Below are 24,379 nucleotides of genomic sequence, written 5' to 3' on the forward strand. Positions count from 1 at the left end.
GCACAAACATGTGCCAATTGTTGGATACCTTGCACAACCTATTTTGTTTCTAAAATAAGGAGCAACAGAGATCACTGCCATTTACATTTTCAATATTGCTATAAGAAGATAAGATCATTGGTTCAACCACTTTGGAGCATATATATGACTGGTGCAGCTTCGATAATATTATAAATATGTTTTATGAAACAAATTCAAACAACATTACATCTAAGTCCAATAGATTCGGTGAGTCGAGTAGTTATAATAATTACCATCTTTTGAATAATATACAAGACATAAAATTTGTTTAGTTCGCAGTTAATTCTTATAAATTGACGTAGACAACATCATTTAAGATTTCCTATGTTTTCTACTGGCAATTTAAAAGAATTAAATCGGCTGTAGACTTGGGGTAGTTCATATTTGTTCAATGAATTAGCCAAAGTTGGGGTAGCTAGGAATGGTAAAGAACAAGTTTAGACATCGACACTATACAGATAAGGCTTCTTCAAAGTTCAAAGGCTACAAAAAGAAAGTTGGTTTTTTTTTTTTTTCCCCTTGGGGACATGGGTCTTTTTTGCCCCCTTGATGATTAGACATGGGTCTTTCTTGTCTCTCTGTGACATGCAGAAATAAAAATTTTAAAAAGAAAAAGAAATAGTGGGCACGTATAAGATGTTTAGATCATAATTAAGAAAGGAAAGAAAAATATTGAACAAAATTAAGAACAAGAAGGGTTCGATAATATAGCAACCCGATAGTTTTTAAGGATTCTACCCGGGGTGGGGGGGGCGCTGGGGGCATATGATGAGAACTTTTCCGCTGCACCGGGCGGTAGATGGGATTAATTTATTACTTTTAGGATCATCATACTTACGAAGAAATCCATGACAAAACACTTCACTTGTTGCAACTCATATATATAGGTCTAGATGATGATAGTAAACCCATTATAGATAAATGGTCAAGACATCGTATATTACCGAGATTAAATTGCTTTCCCTCATGGTCAGAAGCACTAAGCACGTATATACTGGTTCAAAAATATATTTTAAATAAAGAATGACCACTAGTGATCTGAAGTAATTCATGCGAATGCAATGACAACTATCAGGGCAATGGTCGAACTGACTGGTCGATGTAGTCCTCTCACAATATACAAAAGATCGGCGTGGATGAGTGATTGAATTGGAATCCAACGAACCAACGGGAGGAAGGGGGGCTGCATTAACTTGAGACCAAAGTTTTGAGAGGCACATCTTCATTATTTTGCTTTTATGGGGGGGTGGGGGAAGAAGGAAGCATCCGATGACCCCATACCAATATGATAGTTCACATTTCAACCAGAAGCCTGGAGGGCTTTGTGGGGGAAGGGATTGATATAGGGTGGGGCAATGGGCATCCCTCCCTCATGTGTTAATTATTTCTGTTAGTTGCCTTGTCACTTTCATTTCAAAATCCCCCCATTTTTTTTCCCCTTTCTTTGCCCCCCCATCTGCTGTTCTTTTACTCCATAGAACTCAATTAAATCGCCTTTTTTCCGGTATCGGCTTAGCATATATCTTTGTAATAGAGCGAACGATGGCTGTAGACCATTCGTCCGATGCTTTGGGCACGATCAATGACCATACAAATTAGTCAGTGTTCCTGCGACTGTAATGACCTCTCGCAACACTACCATTTTGATTTAACAGTTTTGCGATCTATAAGTATTTATACTCGATACGATCAACCATGACAACGGAAATGTCGGAGGGCATCGGCATCGATTGTGGTTTGACTTTTGCAGGGCTGCTTTTTCACAGGAGTCCAAGATTGCTGGGGTACTTTAATTATTGCACACTTTAACTAGACACTTTCTTTTTGCTGGGTAAATACGTCGCTGTTATAGACCACTTCATTTCCCTTTATTTTTTATGATTGGGCTGGCGACCTTCGGCCCGCTGCACCTTTTATATAAAGCGAGCGTACATTTTGGCCCAAGTGCTTTTGTGAAGGAGCCCGATCAACTCTTAAGACGGTACGCGAACGTATACGTTTCAACTTACAAGAACGAAGAATTCCTCCTAGAAAGGACGTATCCGTATATGGATCGAAGGCATCGGTTCGATTCCAATTTCATTTTTACTCTTGAGCTTGGCGAGAGAACATCGCTTTTAAAAACTTCCCACGAAGCCCAGAAGAGCGAGCGCGGTCCGCGCATAAAACTTGTCGAGCCCGCTTAACAGCTCCAAGGCCCAACAGTAAGCCCAGCGTGCGTGCCCGACGGCGATTTGTGATGGACGAGCTTCCAACCGTCGGAAACGGCCCCACATATCCCAATCCGAAGTAGTGGCTCTCCGTGGCTCAGTGACAGCTCTGTCCGTCCGTCTGTCTCTCTCAAAGCTCCTCTGGCGCTGAGAGCTTTGAAGCTCAAATGCCGTCCCTCTCAGAGCTCCACTCCGACCGACCGACCCACCGGAGAAGAAGAAGTTAGCCAACAGTTGATATAACCATGTCAACGGCCCCTTCGCTCTCGCGCCTCCGCTCGCCCTTCATCGGCTACCCCCTCAAGTTCTCCTCCTCCTCTGCTTCCGCCTCCTCTGTTTCCCGTAAACCCTCGAGAAATCAACGGTGTCCCGCGTCTTATCCCCGCCTCAGAGCCGAGCTCGACCAGAACACGGTATACTAACATTCCCAGAATTTGCGCTACGTTGTCCGTTCAGTTTCTTTCATTCTTCAATATGATTCGGTATAGCTTGTAATGTGGGATTTATATGCAACTTTTGTATTGAAGGTTGTGGCGATATCGGTCGGGCTTGTGAGTGTTGCAGTGGGCATAGGCATTCCCATCTTCTACGAGACCCAAATCGACAATGCTGTGAGTCGGTTTCGAATTGTGGGTTCTTTCTGTACTTCTGTGGTGCTGTGATCTTGGGGCTAATGTGTTATGTGTTTGGATTATAGGCCAAGCGAGACAACACGCAGCCTTGCTTTCCCTGCAATGGATCCGGGGCACGTAAGCAAACAACCTTCATAGCCCTTTAGCATATATCTGATCAGAGTCGGTACAGTTAATAATGCACGCTGATCGATTTCATACATAGATTTGAATAGGAATGCCTTTCTGGCATACCTGTGTATTAGTGGTAAATAGCTGAAATCTCTTGTTCGTAGTAAGAAGTGGATCAATTTTGTGCTGAACTGGGGTTTCTGGTTGAGTAATTGTCTCCTTACTTAGCAAGACCAATTCACCAAATACTTTAAGGTTGTCTCAAGTGCATAAGTTTGTGTCAAGTGCAATGCCGCTGTATATCAAGCACAAATCAATAAAATATATTAGAATCATTTGAGTAGAAGCAACGGGCCAAGTTGATCAAGCTGAGTGATCTTGTCTGGCTAGAGTCAGCTTTCCTTTGATTTGAGACAAGCATTGGAGATACGAGCGTCCGTCTTTCTTGTGTTGTACAATAGTTTGATATAAATTTAGCTGTATATGCCAATGTTGCATGAACAGGTCTATTTTGCTTTGCTCCCTATCTCCTGAATTTCTTTTGATATGAGATCAACCATATCGACATCCATATTTGCGGTTGACGGAACATTGAACTGGAGACTTACATGTCTGCCACCTGAGCAACATGGCGGGGTGGAACCCAAAATTTATCAACATATAATCCGTAAACAGCTAACTTAAGTATGGTAGCCATAGAGAGGTGCTTAGTTTTTTTGTGTTTTCAAGTTTCAACATGAACTTTATATAGTACCAAAGGTTTTACTTCACAAAATTTAGCTCTCTGATAATCTTTTGATTGTTCTCCAGAAAGATGCAGGTTTTGCATGGGAACGGGAACTGTGGCAGTAGAGCTCGGAGGGGACGAGAAGGAGGTCTCTCGGTGCATCAACTGCGATGGTGTTGGGTCTCTGACATGCACAACTTGCCAAGGATCCGGAATTCAGCCTCGATATCTGGACCGCAGGTGACATTCTATTCTCTGCAGATTCTGATCCATGGAAGAACATAAACTTGAAGGTTGGAATTCTGATTCAATCCTTTTCTTTTGACAGAGAATTCAAAGATGATGACTGAATGAGGAGGCTACGTAAACTCTACATTCAAGAGGATAAAGCTCAAGAGCTACGGCTGCTTCTGTTCTCCTTACGGGCATCGTTCTTTGGTTTTGTTCAAGCGGACAGTTTCTTGTACCTCATATCTGATTTCACTATAATCTGATTGATAAAACTAGTCTTCTTTCTCCGTTCTTGTGTTCATCAAATTCTTGAGACCTGTTACACGTGACAGTAAACACCTGATGTATTTCACTGGTATACACTTCTTTGACACTCGGTGACATCAGAAAGTGTTGAGGAGTTTAAGGTTCCAATTCCATTATGTTCTCCTTGACACTTGAAGTACTAGCAACTCAAAACTAATGGTAAATTTGGATAAACTTCATGAGCCACTTGATTTGAAAAACTTCTTCTACCGGAGTTTTGGGGGATTGCCCAGCAGATTTGCTGAGAGCGAAGAGCATCTAATGGGCCAACCTCTTCGCGACTGAGACATGGATTTCCAAGGCCCAAATCACCTTTCACGTTTCAAATAAAACCCATGCAAGAAAGAAGAGTTTTCTGCACTGCAACCATATAAGAAACTACAATGTCACTTCCGCTCTGTCGATCCTAGTCATTAAGACAGGATAATAAGTTTTTCAATCTGTTTCCATTATTGATAACTCTTCCAGCTTGGTCAAGGCTCGAAAGCAAAAAAAAAGACACTTGCACGAGTCCGACAGCATCTGTTGGTACATGGTCAAGGATCGAAAGCAAAAAATGACTCTTCAATGTGTCCGATAGCATCTGCTGGTACAAGGAAAAAAGCAAAGTGATGAAGCTCATGGCTGACGGTAACGTAAACTCCCGACGTTTTCCTCCTACACAGCAATGCATATCGAAAGTATGTGATGGTCAAAACGAAAGCAGGTAATCACAGGTGGAGGAAGGCAAAAGAGAAATAAAGGTCGTCCTCGTATTCATAGTAGAAGGAAGTACATTTATGACGTGATCCCACAAGACAAACGATAAGGTTTATGCTTATCCATAAGAGGGAAAATGGTTTGTCCATCTTCTTCAGTGAAGAACAAGTCCACGAGCCATGCCAGCTCAGGTGGAACCTTCCCCCACTTTTGTGAGTTGTCACTCTCCATTGATAACAACATGAAGTTGTCCTCTATGTACTCGAGGAAATTCAACGGCTCTCTATCCACCATACGTTGATCAGGTCGTTAGATGCGGGAGTAACAGTCATACACATGCACAACCTTTTATCTTATCTTATTGGATTACCCGCGAACAGCAACCTTATCCGCTAACCGCATAGTGGCAGCCCACTATGATCAGTTAACCACAATCTCCATAGATAGAATCGGTCAGTGTAAATCTAGGTCCATATAAACAGTTATCTCAATGCATAACGTTTGAAATTTATTAGCCCTACAGAGATGTTTGATGGATGACGACATATCGCGTGTTACATCATCTCACATCTTAGAGTTCCAATTTGTAAGGATAAAGGTCCATTAATTGGATTTGAACTGAATATACATATGACTACAATTAGCGAAAAGACACGGCAAACGAATGGGGCCTGGCGAACCAAACTCATAGTCTTCTATTAATTAATCTAGTACCATTTCCTAGCTTCTTGCAAATCTTAGCTAATACAGATTACTACATGCATGACATGATACATGTTAGTTTCCATCTTTCATTGTCAGCTATAGATACAAGACATGGGAAAAGTGTCTTAGACCAAAAACTTCAAAAGGGAGAGCGACATGAGATATAGACCCGAGGAGGACTTAACCGATTGCTCCCACCGTTGCTTTTCTGCATATCTATTCCATTAGTTTTTTACAGCCTACTAAAGAGTAAAATACCCTTGCATGAATATTCTCCATTAAAAACTTGATCTTCCTTAATTAAAGAAAACAAATGTTAAATCACCCAAATTTATCCACTTTATTCATCTATTTGGTTAGTTACTATATAGGAAGATAGATGCATGGGCCTTTAGCATAGCATATTTGCTCGCAACATGAAATGAACAGATCCAAGATTTTATACTCATCAATGAGACTTCTAATACTATTCTGATAGATGAAAAGGTATTGCGTCATTCTCCAGAGCTGAAAAACGTCATCTACAAATAATTTTTCGTGTACTTGAACGTACAAAAATAAATATGAAAATGACCGTAAATGGATCGATCATGGATGAAGTTATGGCTATTGGGCGTGACAAATGGGCTAATTTGCCACAAGAAGGAAGGGTCATCTCTTCTCTTCTCTGTTATGCGGCCAGTTGGAAGGGTACGGCCAAGGACTGGTGTCCATTGTACCCACCAATAATTGAAGCACTCATTTCTGTTTGCTTGCCCTTACTATTATTATACAATAATGGAGGTCTCTTCCCAAGAGGCAAAATCAGCAACAGCAAAGCTGAGATGAGCCACCTTCTTCCTTGTCAGAAATTATTTCATCTTCCCACAAAAATTTTACGGAAGAAAAAAACAAAGACTGCAGATTCTTCAGAGATCATCTTCTATGCTCCACTATGTAATCAGCAACATGGTCCATGCAGTTAGCATGTTTTTAGTTTAATAAATAGTCGATATGACAAGTTATAACCGGTGAGATAAATGTTTACGAGGAAGTATGGTTTTTTTTTTCTTTTTTCTTTTTTAGGGTTTGGATAAAGCAACTGATCTTCAGTCAAAAGATTGAGGAACTTGTGACGAGCAATCGAATAGAGGAGGAAGACAATTTTTTTTTTCTTTTTGGGTAATTGAAGACAAATTACTTAAGCTTAGGATCGACATACCACGACATATACATTTATACATAGACATTTTTTTAACCTATGTACGGAAATGTCTTTCTCCATACACCCGTCAATCCCTATAGAATGAAAGCAATGGGTAACAAACTGCTCGTCATTTTATAATAATAACAACAAAGAGGAAAAAGAAAATTGATGGTGACATTTTTCTCAGAATATACACAAATTTCCAATTTCATTTTGGGCCCTAAAGAAATAGAATACAAGTCAGACTCTAATTTCCTACCCCCACCAAAAAATTAAATAGAAAAAAAAAGAATTTCACACTAATTAATTGATTACGACAATTAATTTATCCACAGCTTTAGTTGCAAGAGGAACTGCGAGGGGGCGGGGCCCGCCGTCTACGGATGATGTACTGTTGACTGTTGAGAGATGTCTGATCTAGATCAAACGGCTGTTAAGTAATGCTGGCTAGCAAGCCTATAGCTGCATCAGCATCAATGTCCCTGTGACTGGCTCAACGTGCAATATCCGATATTGTACTGTGCCCCAGTTGCTGCCCCATCTCCCAGCTGAGCTTAGATGCCACTCCCGAGTGCTTGGGAACATACTCCTGCACATACAAGAGATGAACATCGATCACGGATCAGTCTCGGGCACAACATGAAGAAAAAACGGTTCGATTCCCCACTAGTCAGAAACTATATGTATCAATATGTTGGGATAATGAATTGACATATCCAGATATATATAAGGTACTGATATGGTGACGAAATGACCAAAACTGAAGATCTATGCTACGTGGGACGTACGTCATATTATCGTCTCAGCCAATAAATTGGAGTGTTTTCAACAATTATTAGAATAATTTATTGTTTTATTTTGTACTAACTATGAATAAAGTTTTAGCAAGTTGGGCCAAAATTATTAATTGGCTTAGGAAACATTATTGCCCACTTGCACGTGTACCATGCATCTGAGATTAAAATTTTGCCTTTTGGTAGGGAGAAATTAGAATAATCTTCACGTAAGTTAAGAAACATTTAGGAGGGAAGGAATATTCCGTACAACCTCAAGCTTGGAGAGCAGTTCATGAGCGGTTGGGGCAGACACGATTATGTGACGAGCAGCTGGTGTTACGAACCCTTCATCCACTGCCTTGTCTATGAATGTCAATAGCGAGTTGTAGTACCCGTCCACGTTCAGCAATCCCACCTGCAACATATCAATCAGTTTTATACTTCTGACCGGGTCGATCATCCCAAGCCGTTGTGGAGCAAGGGGTACCGAATTTACCGGTTTGTCGTGAATTCCTAGCTGAGCCCAGGTGATCACCTCCAAGAGCTCTTCCAATGTGCCGTATCCCCCTACATATACATGCAACCATTATGTAATATAGTCAACCGTTGTGCATGCACTTCATTGAAGAAGTTCAAATCGTAAAATATAGTACCGGGCAAGGCGATGAATGCATCAGCTTGACGTGACATCTCGGCCTTCCTCTGGTGCATGCCAGAGACGGCTCTGACTTCCCCGATCGTCTCTCCCGTGAGCTATAGGTTAAGAAAAACGAATAACGCGTAAACAAAGATTCCAAAGAATACTCTATAATTATTCTCAAGTGGTCGAGAAATCCAAAATTAATGGCAAATAATTTCAAACTCAACTTGATGACGATACAACTAGCTAATGATAAATATAAATGCAACTTGATAAGTTAATTACCTCTCTTGGCATAAGAGTCTTGGGAATAACTCTGCAAAAGAAGTGACGACATTGAAATATTCATAATCGAGAGAAACATAAAGATTTAAGTTGTGTAATAAACTTGTTAAATTGTAACACCATCTCCCATTTCAATTCGAATAAGTTTGTTACAACTTGTTTTTAGTCATGGTCTAGCTGTTTGCTGAGTCTTTGTTATCGTTGGTTAATTTGCGTCATGTGTTTTGTTATCCCTATTTTTCAATTTGTTGTTACTAGTTTTTGGGTTAGTGGATGTTTGTTCCTTTGTTATAGGGGATAGTGGAGTTTGTTATTCAGTTTTTTGCCACTGTAAGCCTTTATAAAAGGTCTTTATCTACAGCAAATAAAATAGTCTCTCTTTCCACAACATTTATTCTGTTTTTGTTTTGCCATTTCTTCAACAATTTATGGTATCAGAGTTAGGCCTCCTGAGCATTTTCTCTTGGCAAGATGAGTGATCTTCAGGTCTACATGCACCTTGCAGAGATTTGTCAAAGTATGTTGCATGCGAAAAATGTTCTGAGGTGATTTTGGGCTGAAGCAATGAAGACGGTAGCCTTTGTAATCATCAGGCTTCCTCAACAAAGGTTATCTTTTCTTTCACCTTTCGAGTAATTATGGAGCATGACACCTACAGTTAGTTATTTTCGAGTATTTGGATGTCTACTACTGATCATTTACGCAGCAAGATGGACAAGAAAGATGTTAAGTATATCTTTGTAGGATATGTCAGTCAAAGAATAGGGTGGAGGTGCTACGATCCTACAATCGGGAAGTGCTACACATCCCGAAATGTGGCGTTTGATGAAGCATCTCCGTGGTAGTCATCAGACAAGGAGGTATTGCCGGACTCAGATGAGTTGCAAGATTCTCGAGTTTAGTTGAGGTTAGAAGAAATTGAGGTTGCAGATGATGAAGGTGAAACTCGGAGTCCATGGCACACTGGTGTTTATCAGTAATCAATCGAAGAAAGTAAACCTAGTGATGAGGAAGTACCGGCTCTGCTCAGAAGATCGGGAAGAATTAGAAAGCAAAATCCTAGATATGCCAATGCTGCCATAGTAGAAGAAGCAGGTGCAAAAGAATCGGAGACACTTGAGGAAGCTTTGCAAAATCTGGAGTGGACGAAAGCCACAGAAGAAGAAATTGCTGCATTAAAACGAAACCAGACTTGAGAGCTTGTACCGAGGCCGAGAAATGCGAAGCCTATTTCCTACAAATGGGTTTATAAGTTAAAGCGTCGCACAAATGGGTCAATTGAGAGGCGCAAAACTCGTCTGGTAGCTCGAGGGTTCTCTCAACAATATGGACTAGACTATGATAAAACGTTTAATATGGTCGCGAAGCTTACAAATATACGGTTTTTACGTGCACTTGTACTAGCAAAGATTGGAACTTGTGGCAGATGGATGTGAAGAATGCGTTTTTACATGGGGAGACGTATCGAGAAATCTACATGAATCAGCCGATGGGTTTTAAGAGTCAAGATTATCCTAAATATATATGCAAGCTTTGAAAGGCATTGTACGATCTGAAGCAAGCACCGAGGGCATGGTATGGTAAGATCGCTGAATTTTTTACTCATAGTGGTTATTCGGTGACATCTGCGGATTCTAGTTTCTGATTCGGGGGAGGTTAGCTATTGTTATGGTATATGTAGATTATTTAAACATAATAGGAGATTGTGAAGAAGAAATTCTCTAGACAAAGGAGAACTTCCCAGTGCGTTTTCAGATGAAAGAACTTGGGCACCTCAACCACTTATTGGTCTAGAGGCTGATCGTACTCAAGAAGGGATCTTTCTCCATCAGCAAAAGTATTCCAAAGGTTTATTGAAGAAATTTGGAATGCTTAACTGCAAGTCAATTTCGACCTCGACGAAGACAAACGCTAAAATGTGTGCTCATGAAGGGAAAGATGAAAGATGCAACCATGTATCGATAACTGGTGGGTAGTTTAATCTACTTAACTTTGACAAGACCCGACATTTCTTATGCAGTTGGGGTGATGAGTTGGAATATGCAAAATCCAAAGAAAAGTCATTTGGAAGCAATTCGGCAAATTTTGAGATATGTGAAGAGCACACTTTTATGGTATTCTGTACAAGACAAGTGGAGATTGCAAGCTGGTTGGTTTTTGTGATACTGATTATGCAGGTGATCATGATACCCGACGCTCAACTACAGGGTATGTTTTTATTCTTGGGTCCAAAGCAATTTCTTGGTGCAGCAAAAGGCAACCAACTATGTCTTTTTCGACAACAGAGATAGAATATCGAGCAGCAGCAATGGCAGCTCAAGAGAGTGCTTGGCTTGTGCAATTTTTGAAAGAATTGCACTAGCCAACGGAGAATCCCATTCCTTTGTGTAATGTGACAACTTGTCAACTATGCGTTTTGGCAGAAAATCTAGTTTTTCACGCAGAGGTCCATTATCACTTTATCAGGGAAAAACTTATGTAAGGAGATATTGGATTGCAGCATGTTAAAACAGAAGATCAAGTTGCAAACTCGTTCACAAAAGGCTTGAGTGGCAACAAGATTGAAAGTTTCTCTCATCAACTCGGCATGGTGGAAACGATAAAAGCTGGTGTTGAGTGAGAGTGTTAAATTGCAACACCAGCTACTGTTACAATTCGAATAAGTTTGTTACAATTTGTTTTTAGTTGTGGTCTAGTTGTTTGCTAAGTCTTTGTTATTGGGTCGTTGTTACAAAGCCTTTGTTATCGTTGGTTAATTTGAATCATGTTTTGTTATTCCTATTTTTCAGTTTGTTGTTACTAGTTTTTGGATTAATGGACATTTGTTTCTTTGTTACAAGGAATAGTGGGATTTGTTATTTAGTCTTTTGTTACTGTAAGCCTTTTTGTTACTGTAAGCCTTTATAAAAGGCCTTCATCTTGCTGCAAATAAAATAGTCTCTCTTTCCACAATATTTTGTTCTATTTTTGTTCTGCCATTTCTTCAACAAAACTTTCATAATCTACTACTTCATAACCCTTCTTAGTTCTTACTCCAGCGATCCTAACAAATTATTTAGGGGAAGGGAGGGTGGGAATGGAGAGTTACCCTAACACGTGACGGCCCCCATCGTAGACAACTTGAGATACAAGACCCATCAGACCGATGCTTCCTCCGCCATAAACCAAGTCAATGTTCCTCTCCACCTGCAAAATGTTTTTGTTTAATGCCACTGACGTGTCCGATTCAACCGAATATATAAAAATCACTCTTGAATTTACGGAATTATATTATTAATTTATATAGTGGATCGTATCATCATTGTTGTACTGTAAATTAATAGTGGCCACGATCTTCACGCACTCATTAGTTTAATCACTCTTGCCCTTTTTCCAAGCAAAGATTAACCAAACAATGGTTACTGGAAACAGGGGACTCTGCCCTCAGGTTCCGGAGGTTTCGACATCGGATGCTTAGAGCATTCAATATGACCCCGAAGATACAACCAGCAGGGCCTAGATTCGAATTACGATCGTTGTGCCGGTAACGAGTTAGGAAAATCCGACAACGACGTCATTTATAACCATTATAACTGATTTGTACGACAAGAGAAATGAATGATAGCGTGCATGAAAAGATATATGAATACCAGTTGCTTGCCGAGTTGGATAGCAGCGATCTGGTAGCTCGGGTTCTTCCCGGGGCTGCTCCCGCAGAAGACACACACTCGCTGGAACCTCGACGGTGATGACCTGATCATCATTGGGCTCTGGAGCCGCTGGAACGTCTGGTTGTTGCTATTTTCCATATCAGGAAATCTCCACCTCTTTGAATGTGCTTCTAATGGTATATTCTCTTTTCAAGAGAGAGAGATTGAGCGGTAAGGCCAAAAGTAAGGGGAGAAATGGAATGAGTATTGATCGCTGCTAATGGCCTTTTTGCCTGGTAATGGCTATTGGTCCCCCCACAGAGTCTTATGTGGTGTACATCCCATCAGGGCAAGCGCCCCTACGTTATATAAACATTGGCCCGATCCCATTATCACCCGACACATCAACATCCGCTCTTATTTTTTCGGTTACAAGGGAGGTCTATAAGCTTAATACAATAAAATAAAAATCGTAATTAACTAATAAGAGAAACAAGGGTAGTCCCACAACGAATATCGAATTTAAAATCTCTTAATTATTAGGTGAAGACTCGTGCCAATACTGCTCTACACCCTCTTTTATACACCCACTCCATTTCTCTCCTTCATCTCGCGATATTTTGGACATATATTTATACTTTGCACCATGCAGTTTTCATTGTACTGATCTGCACCCCGCACTTTCAATTTTAAAATCACTTTGCATCCTGAAGTTTTAAAACATGCTCTAGCTGAACCAGTACTAGATCAGACGCAAGAATCAATATCCCGAGGGTAAAGTTCGATAACTTTTTGGGATTTAATAACCTCTAGATGGACGTCCTATCCCGAGTTTCGTGTAAGTTGTGTTGCGTTTCTTACAGCTAATAAGTAGGGTCACCGATCACATTACTTCGGTTCGAAGAATATCTCTATGTTATGTATGTATATAATTAAAATGAGATGCATCCAATAAGAGAATCCGTCATCGATATTTTATTAGAGGTTGCTAAAATATCGAGTAGCCCGTACAAATTAAAGTTCACAATTAATTTAATGTCCAACTAACATACCTTAATAATCCAGACTTAATTTAGGCTCCTTTAGTTTCTTGTTTATTACATTGAGGATCACGATCCGTCATCGATATTTTGTTTATTTACCAATAATGTTTATTACTTAATGGGAAGTGGAAACCTCAATTTCAGGCTGGCACGTGAAAATTGTATATATAGTTTTTCCGGATAATATACAGGGAGAATTCATTATGATCTATGTGGAAAAAAATTGTATCTAAAGTGTTCATAATTGAATAATTTATAATTATTATTTTAATAAGTTGTTTATCTTCGTGTCTGTGATGTGATTCCACCTTCGGAGGGAACTCAAATCAGAAAGGATCACCCACGATATGGGTCCAATTTTGATGGAGATGGTATCACCCACACCTGTACTCCAAGCTAAATTCAGCCACTTAAGGGGTTGGGTGGCAACCGTGGCATCCCCAGTTGCATGGGAAAATACACACACACATAATATATAATTGTGTAATATATAATTAATTCAATCAATTTCCTTTTCTCATTTTTAAATGGGAGAAACGGATGTTGATTGGACGTGAAGAGAAGTTATGCCATTATACAGGATATTGACATACACACATGAAGTAGCAATATAGAGAATGAGATACAGCCCAACGACGCAACACTCTCTCTCTCTCTCGTTAATAATTACAATGTTATAAATTCAAATTTTTATGGTAAAATTATAAAGTATTAAAATTTTTATTTTATTATATTGAATTTATAAATCTCTCTTGTAACTAGTTAAAAAAATAAAAAAATATAAAAAAAAAGTAATATGGATCTAATAGAAGTTGGAACTCAATTGAGATGGGCTCAAAAGAGGTTTAACAGGGGTAGTCGAGTCGACTTGTCCTTAAAGTTGCACCTCTAGATCGAACTTTAGTGAGTTTAGAATCGTGCATGAACCAGGCCAAGGTTCAACTTGATTGCACCGTTGCCTATTCGTTGGTACTACGGTGTGTTTAGTTTTACAATTAAGTAGAGTTGATTTTAATTGGGTTGTAAAGATTGTATTGTTGAATTACGAGAAAAAGTGTGAAAAAATAATAAATAGGTGAGAGAATTTAATATTAAAAATTGAATTGAATGATTAAAAAAATTGAAAAAAAAAAAGAAAAATAATAATTATATTGTTGATTTTTATTATAATGAGTAGAGTTAAAAATTTAAAAATATGATTGTAAAATCAAACGGAGCGAAAGTTCTCAGGATCAAGCTATTTGATTAGGGCTTATCCAAAGATTAGCTTACAGTTCAAGCATTACGGGATCATATATTTCATCGTGATCATGCCTTGTTAAGGACGTTTTATAACCCGAAAGTTAGTCTTGACAAATGCAGAGATGACGTACTTTCATTATTAGTCGACATTTATCCCATTTCAACGAACATGCGTATAGGTAATTATGTATGTATGTGTTGATGGGATATTATACGCATTTATTTAAGATTTAAAAGTTAACACCATCCAATGAAAAATTGGATGAGGTTTACAGCGGTTTCGTCTAAGACCTACTTACCTACAAAATGGAAAGAATTTTTAATTTTATTTTTCAGATAATAAAACTACTTTTTATAGGCACAATTAGTCAAAGCTAGCAGACTGCAAACTGCAAACTGCCGTGTGACAAGATAGAAGGAAACCGACTGTTACCAAACGCCTCGAACTCTTTGTAAAATTTTCCGTCAGATAAATAAATTAATTAATTAGGACAACGTCGGAAGGAACATCTGACTGGCTGAGGGAAGTCTTTGGATGCGGCCACGTCCTCATTATATTGGGAATTTTGCTTGCTTGCTATGCTTGGCCACTTCATTATTGGTTCCATTGGAATCTAATGCCTCTAAGCTTATTACACCTAACCCTAAGCCTATCCAGCCGCCTATGTCCTTTTAGCTACACATGAACCCCTGAGAATTCTGGAATTGGATTGTCGTATGTCCGATTTTCTCCGACAATCGTGGTTCAATTTTCACTTAATTATTTTTTTGAATAGACTACCATTATGTCATTCACTTATTTATTAATAATCGTTTTTACATATGACATATTTTTACCATCAATTAGCCCCAAACGTTGGCATTCTGTCTAACATTTATATTAACATTTATACCATTCTGTGACGAAAATATTCTGGAAAACATAATGTCGTCCATGAATTTTCCGTCACGAAAGTTAACGGAATGATATAAATGTTAAATGGAATGCCAACATTTGAGGCTAATTGATGGTAAAAATATGTCAGGAATAAAAACGATTGCAAATGAATAAATGGAGGATGATAGCGGTGGTCTACTCTTCTTTTTTCGACTAAAAAAAAACTCATAAATTTAAGTAAAGAAAAGTAACAGTACAATAAATGAATATAAATAGTCTCATTTAAAGAATCGAATATGAATCTCACAATTAACTAATTACTCAGATAAATATGGTATAATGCAACCAATAAAATCTAGGTTGAGTGGTAAATAGTTTCAATTACGTAACGAGGAGAGTAAAAATTCGAGCTCCGAAAAATGTATTTGTTGAGAGGAAAAATAACATTTCATTTGATAACTTGATAACCTAAAGATTGGAGATTTGATTCTTATGATGAGATTACATGTGTCCCTTATTTATTATTTATTAGAATTTTTATTTTATTATATTAGACTCATAAATTTTTTTTACCACGTAAATGAATGAATGAATTAATTAATTAATTGACATTCTGCTTTACCATGCATGAAATTTATTAACTCTCTTTTCTGACCATCCACATCCACTAAGCTTTTTCTCATCAAATCAAATCCATGATTTATGTGTGACACGGTAACTTTACATGCATAGAACATGAATTTTCCCTTTTCCTTTTTCCCTGTTTTTGGATGATCATATCAATGATCACCCATGAACCATCTCAACTACAGAACATTGTATGACGATAATATGTACTCATGTTGGAGAGACCAACACTCGTGCTTTATAGTTTTCATGATATTATTTGCGTATGAGATGCACAATCAGTTATGAATTTACAGATATATATGTAATTTATTTTAGTGTTATGATTAAAAAAGGAAGGGGGGGGGGGCGAGGCGGGAAATCGACACATGTACGGACTAGGACATGTGTCGATCTCGATAATTTGGACCCGACACGCATTACCAACGGAACATGCATCATCTTGTCGATGAACAGCTTCGGCTTATGTGTTCCCTCCCTTTTCCTCCAATGAGGGCATCATCGAAATGATATTTCTAAGCTGCTCCAATGGTTTTCCCATTGTCTCCAAACAGGAACAAGAACAGGAACGGCACAGACCACACCACCACAGCATTAAAAAGAAAAGAAAAAATTATAATGGAGGCAGCCACGTCAAATGCAAAGTAATCGCACGTGTCCACTGACCATTGCAGTTCAACTTTTTTGGATCATCATTCTTGTCATGTTTCTCCACTATGTTTGATCTTTCCAATTACTCCTCCTATCGAATCCCCCACCTTTTTCAAGAAGCTTTTGTGCCAGATTCTATATACTTTTGTGGTTTTTAAACAGGTCTCAGATCCCCGGCATAGTTACTGGTTTCAACCCACTGAGATTGCCTAGCGATAATTGGCTCGACTAGTTTGAATTGGGACGTTCATAGTTAAGGTTGAGTTGGTCCACTCTGCTCTAATTGTTTAGGTGGGGTTTCTGTGATGGGACCATGCACTCGGACACTGATTTAAGAATTAATTCCTCTCCATGCTATCTCCTTCAACAGAGTTAGAAATTTGCAATGGATTAATGGACTGCATTAAGAATCCCTCTTTTCCATTTTTACTGGGGTCCATAGCGAATTGTTACATGAAGATAGTCGATTGAGATTATTAGTTTTAAAAAGACTTGCTACAAGTGTTTCGTCTTTACTCGATGTGGCTTTCACATTTATTTTCCTTTGTAGTCTGTATTTCGAATCAATTAATATATCCCGCACTTATAATTTCTGCTTAGGTATTTTTCCAATGTCCCTTTTGCAGAAGACCGATTTTATGAAGAATCCTCATTACCGATTAATAAAAAAAAAAATTCCTCCTCCTATCTTCATTCTCCCCTCCCCTTTTGTATTGCAAAGATTCATCTACTATATATGTCTCGTGGGAGCCTCTAAGGTCTCGGGACTAGCTGAAGACCGATTTTATGAAGAATCCTCATTACCGATTAATAAAAAAAAAAATTCCTCCTCCTATCTTCATTCTCCCCTCCCCTTTTGTATTGCAAAGATTCATCTACTATATATGTCTCGTGGGAGCCTCTAAGGTCTCGGGACTAGCTGACCATCCAGGAGGCTGATCGAGACAGTTATATGGAGGGCACCTTTAGTCGAAGGAGTTGTCCTCCCATCCAATGATCCCGAGAGCCCCTCGAATGGTCTGGACTTAAGGACCTCATAATTTCCATTTTTTGCACTCTTGCTCATGAAGTGAAAAATATGAGGAAAAAGGGAATGAAGAACAAATGATTCCAAAATGAATGAACTATTCCAAAAGTTTTGATAATTTGAAAACTGAATCAATTGCAGAGATCTCTCTAAATCTAACAATAAGAGAAGAAAGGAGTTTTGGTGCGGTAGTATAATGCGTCGATTTAAAAGCTCAATTTTCTTTAATGAAATTTATATGTCACTTTATTTTATTTCACTTCTAATTTTTGTATTACGCTCATGGGTCTTCCTTATAATCGGAAAAAAAAACAATAATAAAATGATTATATAACCTTGTAATTTTCTACTTATGCATATTATTATTATAGGTAGGGCAACGATAGTTGATTTTATCCAATGAATTCGTCATTTCTCTTCTTCCGGACATGTAAGTCATAATTTTCGCAAGTTTTACATATATATTATGCATTCAAATTAAGAACTTCTCCGACGGCAAGACAGGTCGTCCAAGTCTCTTGCTTCCTCGAAACTTCCTCGCCGATTTAATTTTGAAATAAAATATTATTGGGGCCATTTAATTAATACCACTTTTATCTGTTTAAACAACGTCACAGACAACTATAATGTTTTTTTTTTAATTTATAATTTTGGTATTTTTTAAATAAATTTCATACATTATAATATAACCAAATGCGTCTTCAAAGTCATTACACAAACCCCCGATGTGCTTATCTCTATTTGTTCATATATAAAAACATTTCGATGATATTATCTCGACACATGACGTGAGAAAACACCAATCATATTGCAAACCATGAAGAAATGAGTGTTAATTATTAGTATTATTGCTCTTCATCGTAAAATTCTAATCGATTCCTTCTAATTACAACATCATTGTAAGAGAAGAATCTTCGAAGAATTTTTCATTTATATATGTGCATGCTTATGGATTAATCTTTTTTAAATTTGGGAAAGAGAATACCAATTGCCAACCAATTAGAGTTGGTCTCATCTCCCCCAATTTTGTTTTCGGATTTTCCGCATGAAAATTAATTATAGAAGTGGAGGGCCTTTGAGTCTATTGACCAACCTACCATTGTTAATTATATTTATGTTAAACCATGAAAATAATTAAATTAGTGATTATAAGTGTTGTTCAATGTGGCTAAGAAAGGAGCATATCGCCATCAATATAAAGTGACGGGTTTTGATCTTTTGGAAGGTAGGAGAAGAAAATACCTGCCACCTTCCAAAAAGAAAGGGGATTAATTTAATGCCGTTTAGATTATGTATAAATTGAGAGCAATGCCAATGCCAAAGTAATTCGGGAATTTGTTTGACCTTATTAAGATTATAAAAATCAGCTCACTCTAAAGCAGGCTGCAAAGTTCCATCCTACCATTAAAACCCATTTGAGGGGCAAGACTAAGCAATTTTTTATTGGCTGGATGCCACCACCATCTACATACTTCAAGCTTAATACGGACGGCTCCAGTAGGGGCAAGGTCAGGCAGGTGGAGGGGGGATTATCAGGGACTCAAATGGAAGCCGGATCTCGGGCTTTTTTTATGAACTTAGGACTGACTACTAGCGTAGTTGCTGAGCTGCGTGCTCTCCGACAAGGCCTCATTCTTGCGCTAGAGATGGGCATTGATCGGATTTGTGTGGACATTGATGCTCGATTAGTGTTTGATTGGATTTGGGGTGTGAGTTCTTCTATTGGGCTTTTAAAAGAACTGATTGATGATTGCAAGACGCTTAGCAGGAGGTTCTTGAACATCAAACCTAGCCACACCTTTCGCGAGGCGAACAGTTGTGTGGACCTTCTCGCGAAAATAGGTGGAGATCAACTTGAAGTGCTTGTTGTCTTTGATCATGTTACAGCTTTCTTAGGTCTATCCTTGTTTAGTGATTCTACTGGAGTCTCGGGACCCCGTGGTATAACAAACCTCTATGTCTATGGATGACTATTAAAATGAGCAACTTTCCTTTTTTAGCCAAATAAATAAATAAAATAAAAAATGCAGGTTCATGTCTTTTTTTCCCCTTTTTAATTGATGTTGGCAAGTCATCGGACCTTCTAATGAAAAGCTCACTAGCCGAATTTTCTGACTGGCAAAAAGCTATGCAAAGTGATGTGAATACTACCAATATTTGTATTTTTATAGGAAAATACTACCAAATTTATATAAGTAAGTGAATGGTTGTCGGTAATAGAAAAAGAAATATTTCTTTTTGAAACTATAGTAAATTTCGGTAATAAAAAAAATACTTACTTTTTTAAAACTTTACTAAATTTTTACAATCTTCCATTGTATAATTTTCATTTATTTTTTTCTCTAGTTACATAGGAGAGTCATAAGTCTGTTATAATGAAATAGAAATCTTAATAGCTAATTATGGGACACGGCAGTCTTACTATAAGATTCGAACTTGTGATGTCTAAATTGACAAAAAAAACATATATATATATATATGTATATATATAATGGGAATAACACATAATTTTTGAACTAAAATTAATGGAGTGATAAATTGCAGACGAGTAAACCAATCACTCATGTTTTTGCCATCTAATTAGTTTCCTTTATTTTACCATATTACTACGATTACCAAAAAAAAAAAAAGGGCAGTGACGGCTTTATGATTTGTTACTCCGTCGAATGAAACAGAAGGGACATGCTTTCGTATATGTCTTCGGTGCCTTTCAAATTCAACATCAGGTTGTCTAAACAATGGGATCGACCGGTTGACAAAGCGCATGCTTCACTGTATGCCCGTGACAAATCAAACTCCAGGAATCGAAACGAATTTATTTTAAGAGCTATTTCTATTGCTAAAAATACTGAAACAGGAACTCATATTTTACGGGTGGTGATAACCATGATGTTCTAAGTTTTATTCTGGAAATGATGTGAATCAGTACGAAATTTTCCTTTCCCGGCCAAAGAAGGAAAATGGGGAATGACACTACCTTTGGTGGAGCTGTCGGGGGTGGTAATTTTGAGATACAAATAGGGGCTACGTATTTAAATTGTGTCTAATCAACCTACCTTTACTTTTGTACCCACCAAAAGAAAAATAAATAAATAAATAAATGAAACCAAACCTTTCTTTCTAAACTGAGGAAGATTTCAAAAATATGCTCATTAGCTTCCATTTTTGCCCCAGAACGTAGATGTAGGGCTGCTAGGGCATCACATCATTAGAGCCTATATATGCAAAAAAAAACAGCATTATTAATTATACATTATGGTTGTTGTTATTGAAAATCATGCTCATAATCATTGACATCATGATGATACTATCTAGAGGGCTATTTCCGTAATTTACTAATCAATAGCAAATTATGATTCCGCTAATTAAGTACGAACTAAACTGGATCATGGATCGTAAATATGAATGGACTAATCCTTTTTAATTATGTTTTGGGCTTACTGAGACACTTGTGTCTTGGAAAATGATGGAAGCGATATGTCCAAAAAGGAAAACTTTTTAGAGTTTTTTTTTTGGATAAATAACTAAGTAGAAATTTATAAATGACTAAATTTTATTATAGATAGAATTATGATTATCACAAAGACCTCCACACACACATATATATATATATATAAAAGTAGGATTTGGAGCCTCTTCGAACTTAATTAGTTAGGTAGCTTAGAGGCCAGTAGACATTAAATACATTACTCTATAAACAAAAATGCCAAAATGCTCCTAAAGGATGTGCATAAGAATCCTCCTAATATATCAAATAACTCTTCAGCCGTTATGTAAGTTACAACTCATGTCATTAATGAGTACAATTTTTGAATTAAGAGGATTATCTCTATTATTTTACCCTGTGGAATTGGCTAAGCTTCCGTGTCTAAGATTTTGTCGAATATTCAATGCATTTCCCGTTTAAAAATTTATCAATATAGAAATGTAATGTTATATTAAATGACCGTGCAATAAAATTTAGTTTAATTAGATTTTTTAATGATTTGATCAAAATTAATTATAGTATATGGTGCAACAATTTAAACGCATTTGATCACAACTTCGTCATGCATTACCTCATGACCCAATTGAATTGTAGCAGAAGTACCCTTCTCCCAGATTTAAGTATAGGATCGTAGTATTAAAAAAAAAAGGAAAATTTAAAAGAAATCCTATAGTTCAGGGAACTGATGGAACCATAAGAGTACTTGATTAAATTATTAATATACTTTCATTAATGAGTGTGTGTTGTCCAATTATTTATTTTATTTTATTTCTTACCAACAGGGGATCGATCATCAATTGGTCACTGTGAGACCAAATGTCAATCTCACCCTTAATTACACAACGGGTAATTAATTAGGATCGGTCAAATGAAATGATATTTATTAAAGCAGATCAAGCAGAAAATTATATTCGGGGAAACACACAATGAAATTCCAATGAAATTATTATTAATACATTATAAAATTAAAGACGTGTGAAATTATTATTTAGCATAAATTTAATGCAGACGCATCTCTTTATTAATTAGATATTAGATACATTTCCCCTTTAATTTCGCGGTGTTATCATCTAATATTCTTTGCAACAAGATCCAAGATATTTGAATACTTAAATAATAATAGGTACCGATAAAAAAGAAGAAGAAAAGAATGCTTGCTCTTACCTAAAAAAAAAAAATGCTTGCTATGTATCATTTGCATTTAAAAACATAGGGACTGTAGGTAAGTTGAAAGTAAATGATCGAGAATGGCACTGGACATATCCGAATTACTTTCATAAAAATTAAACTACACTCAAACTCCTTCCAAGCCAAATTATTCAGGTTGGATCATCGGGCTGATCGACACATCTCATGTGTGTCAACATGCTTTTCATCTAAATGAATAACAGCCGATCGCTCTACGCGTCTTCTTCGACCGTGCGTCGTCCTCCTTTGACTTGTGAACAGAATGTTCAACTCATTCCTGGAAGCCAGCTCCGCGTGGGTTACAAGAAACTAAATCACACAAAAGTTCTTTCTCCCTCTTCTTCTTCTTTTTCTTTTTTAGTGAATTAATAGATAAAAATTCCACAAGTTCATGCACCGTCCGTTCATCAGCCTAAAGCGGTTCAAAAATATCCTTTTATTTTTAAATTTTGTTGTCTTGCAATAATACAGAATACAAGGAATGAGGAACAAGAGATCTGTATGATAGGTATTACATGTAATAGGTATTACACTTGACCTATGTCGTAAACTAATAGTAATTCAACATATATAAGCACAAATGTCTTGTGCACACCGCTGTAATTTCAAATCAAAATATGACGACGTAATATGCCTATTCTATCCAAGGCTTTTCAGTTTGGACAAACAATGCTCTTACAGGGATTTTATATTAGGGGCGTAAGTGAAAATCCGGAAACTTGAGATCCGATCCGACTCATAAACCCGAATTCAAATTTAGGAGGTTTTTCATACCTCAATACGATTATATTCTTGGGTTTTGTAAAGAAACCCGATGGGATCGGACCCAAGTTCGATTTATTTTTAAAAATATATAGGTTTGTAATAGGTTTGTAAATATTTAATTAAAACTTGATTATAGATTGCATCATTTTGGGTTTATATTTGAAATTGATTTTTATTGTGATGAGTAGGAGATTCAATTGCATTGAATTTATTTTGTTTAGTGATCAAAATATTATATTGAAATCGTAATTGAATATTGAAAATGTAATTCAAATTTTATATTTTTCATTTACGGGTAACCGAGAGCCCAACCTGAGAACCCGAATCACTAACGGTCATGTTCCCAAGGTACATTTGGTTCTTTCGGGCGAGTATTTCCACGATCCAACCCGACCCGAAAGTGCAAGACCTGAGCCACCTCAAACCATTTGCACCCTCATTTTATTTGGTGACATTATATCATCATGACACGCGTAATACTTTTAATTATATTATTCATTTATATCGTGTGGTACTTTTGAAAATTCTGATAGTATTATACACAAGTACTAGGCCATATATATAATTAAAAATATTATACTAGCCCTTTCTTATAATAATAATAATAATAATAAAGAGTATGATGTGTCACAACATCATATCACCATACAGAAACCCAATTCTTATATTCAAAAGGTTGGGACTAATGTAATGTGGGCCATTCCTACTTTTCTCACAAACCCGACCATTTAAAGCTGCGACTTTGCTGCAACGCGTAGAATAAGAAATTATTTGGTAGATTTAGTCTAGTACGTCATCCATGAACTAAATGAGTAAATGATTAATACGTATAAAAATTAATCTCACTAATATTTTCAGAGAGCCTGAACATATTATTTTACACGTGTCAAACATTTGCTGACATGATATAGTAAACTGGGTCCACCTAATAATTTATCGTGTAGAACTGAACACCAAAGTCTAATATCCATGCATTCAACAACTTACATCTGTTCTTGTTCTCAGGTGCATGCTCTTGTCCCTCCAATAATATCCTTCGTGTACAGGGCTCGAAGAAATTATTGAGTGACCGATCTGGCGTCCAAGAAAAAAAAAAACCCGATGTCTTATGCATATATTATATATCGTTTTCACAAGGAGGACCGGACTCATCCTCTTGGACGAGGCCAAACTCGAAAAGTTCCATGAAAAAGATGAGTTGCTTTTTTGTAAAAGAGGGCATGCTTTCAACGTTCTCAAGAAGCCAAATTACGACATAGGATTTCTGTCAAATCAGGTGTACTTGAACAACCGACCCCTTAGCGGGGGAAGCAG

At 37.3% G+C, this 24,379-nt stretch overlaps 2 protein-coding genes across 2 annotated transcripts; one reads left to right on the forward strand and one right to left on the reverse strand.

Moving 5' to 3' along the window:
* Positions 1 to 2,297: 2,297 nt before the first annotated feature.
* Positions 2,298 to 4,349, forward strand: LOC116192796 (protein disulfide-isomerase LQY1, chloroplastic). The gene is made up of 5 exons (XM_031521444.1): positions 2,298 to 2,644; positions 2,759 to 2,842; positions 2,929 to 2,980; positions 3,785 to 3,941; positions 4,030 to 4,349. The coding sequence occupies exons 1-5, from the start codon at positions 2,477 to 2,479 to the stop codon at positions 4,049 to 4,051; spliced, it is 483 nt and encodes a 160-aa protein (XP_031377304.1). The 5' UTR covers positions 2,298 to 2,476; the 3' UTR covers positions 4,052 to 4,349.
* Positions 4,350 to 6,840: 2,491 nt separating this feature from the next.
* LOC116193178 (cytokinin riboside 5'-monophosphate phosphoribohydrolase LOG1-like) lies at positions 6,841 to 12,488 on the reverse strand. Its single transcript, XM_031521971.1, has 7 exons — positions 12,159 to 12,488; positions 11,618 to 11,715; positions 8,530 to 8,560; positions 8,258 to 8,357; positions 8,101 to 8,171; positions 7,876 to 8,019; positions 6,841 to 7,417 (listed from the first exon to the last, which is right to left on the reverse strand). The coding sequence occupies exons 1-7, from the start codon at positions 12,315 to 12,317 to the stop codon at positions 7,322 to 7,324; spliced, it is 699 nt and encodes a 232-aa protein (XP_031377831.1). The 5' UTR covers positions 12,318 to 12,488; the 3' UTR covers positions 6,841 to 7,321.
* Positions 12,489 to 24,379: the final 11,891 nt, after the last annotated feature.

The sequence above is a fragment of the Punica granatum genome, chromosome 1 (genome assembly GCF_007655135.1).
Source record: "Punica granatum isolate Tunisia-2019 chromosome 1, ASM765513v2, whole genome shotgun sequence".
Classification (NCBI taxonomy): domain Eukaryota; kingdom Viridiplantae; phylum Streptophyta; class Magnoliopsida; order Myrtales; family Lythraceae; genus Punica; species Punica granatum.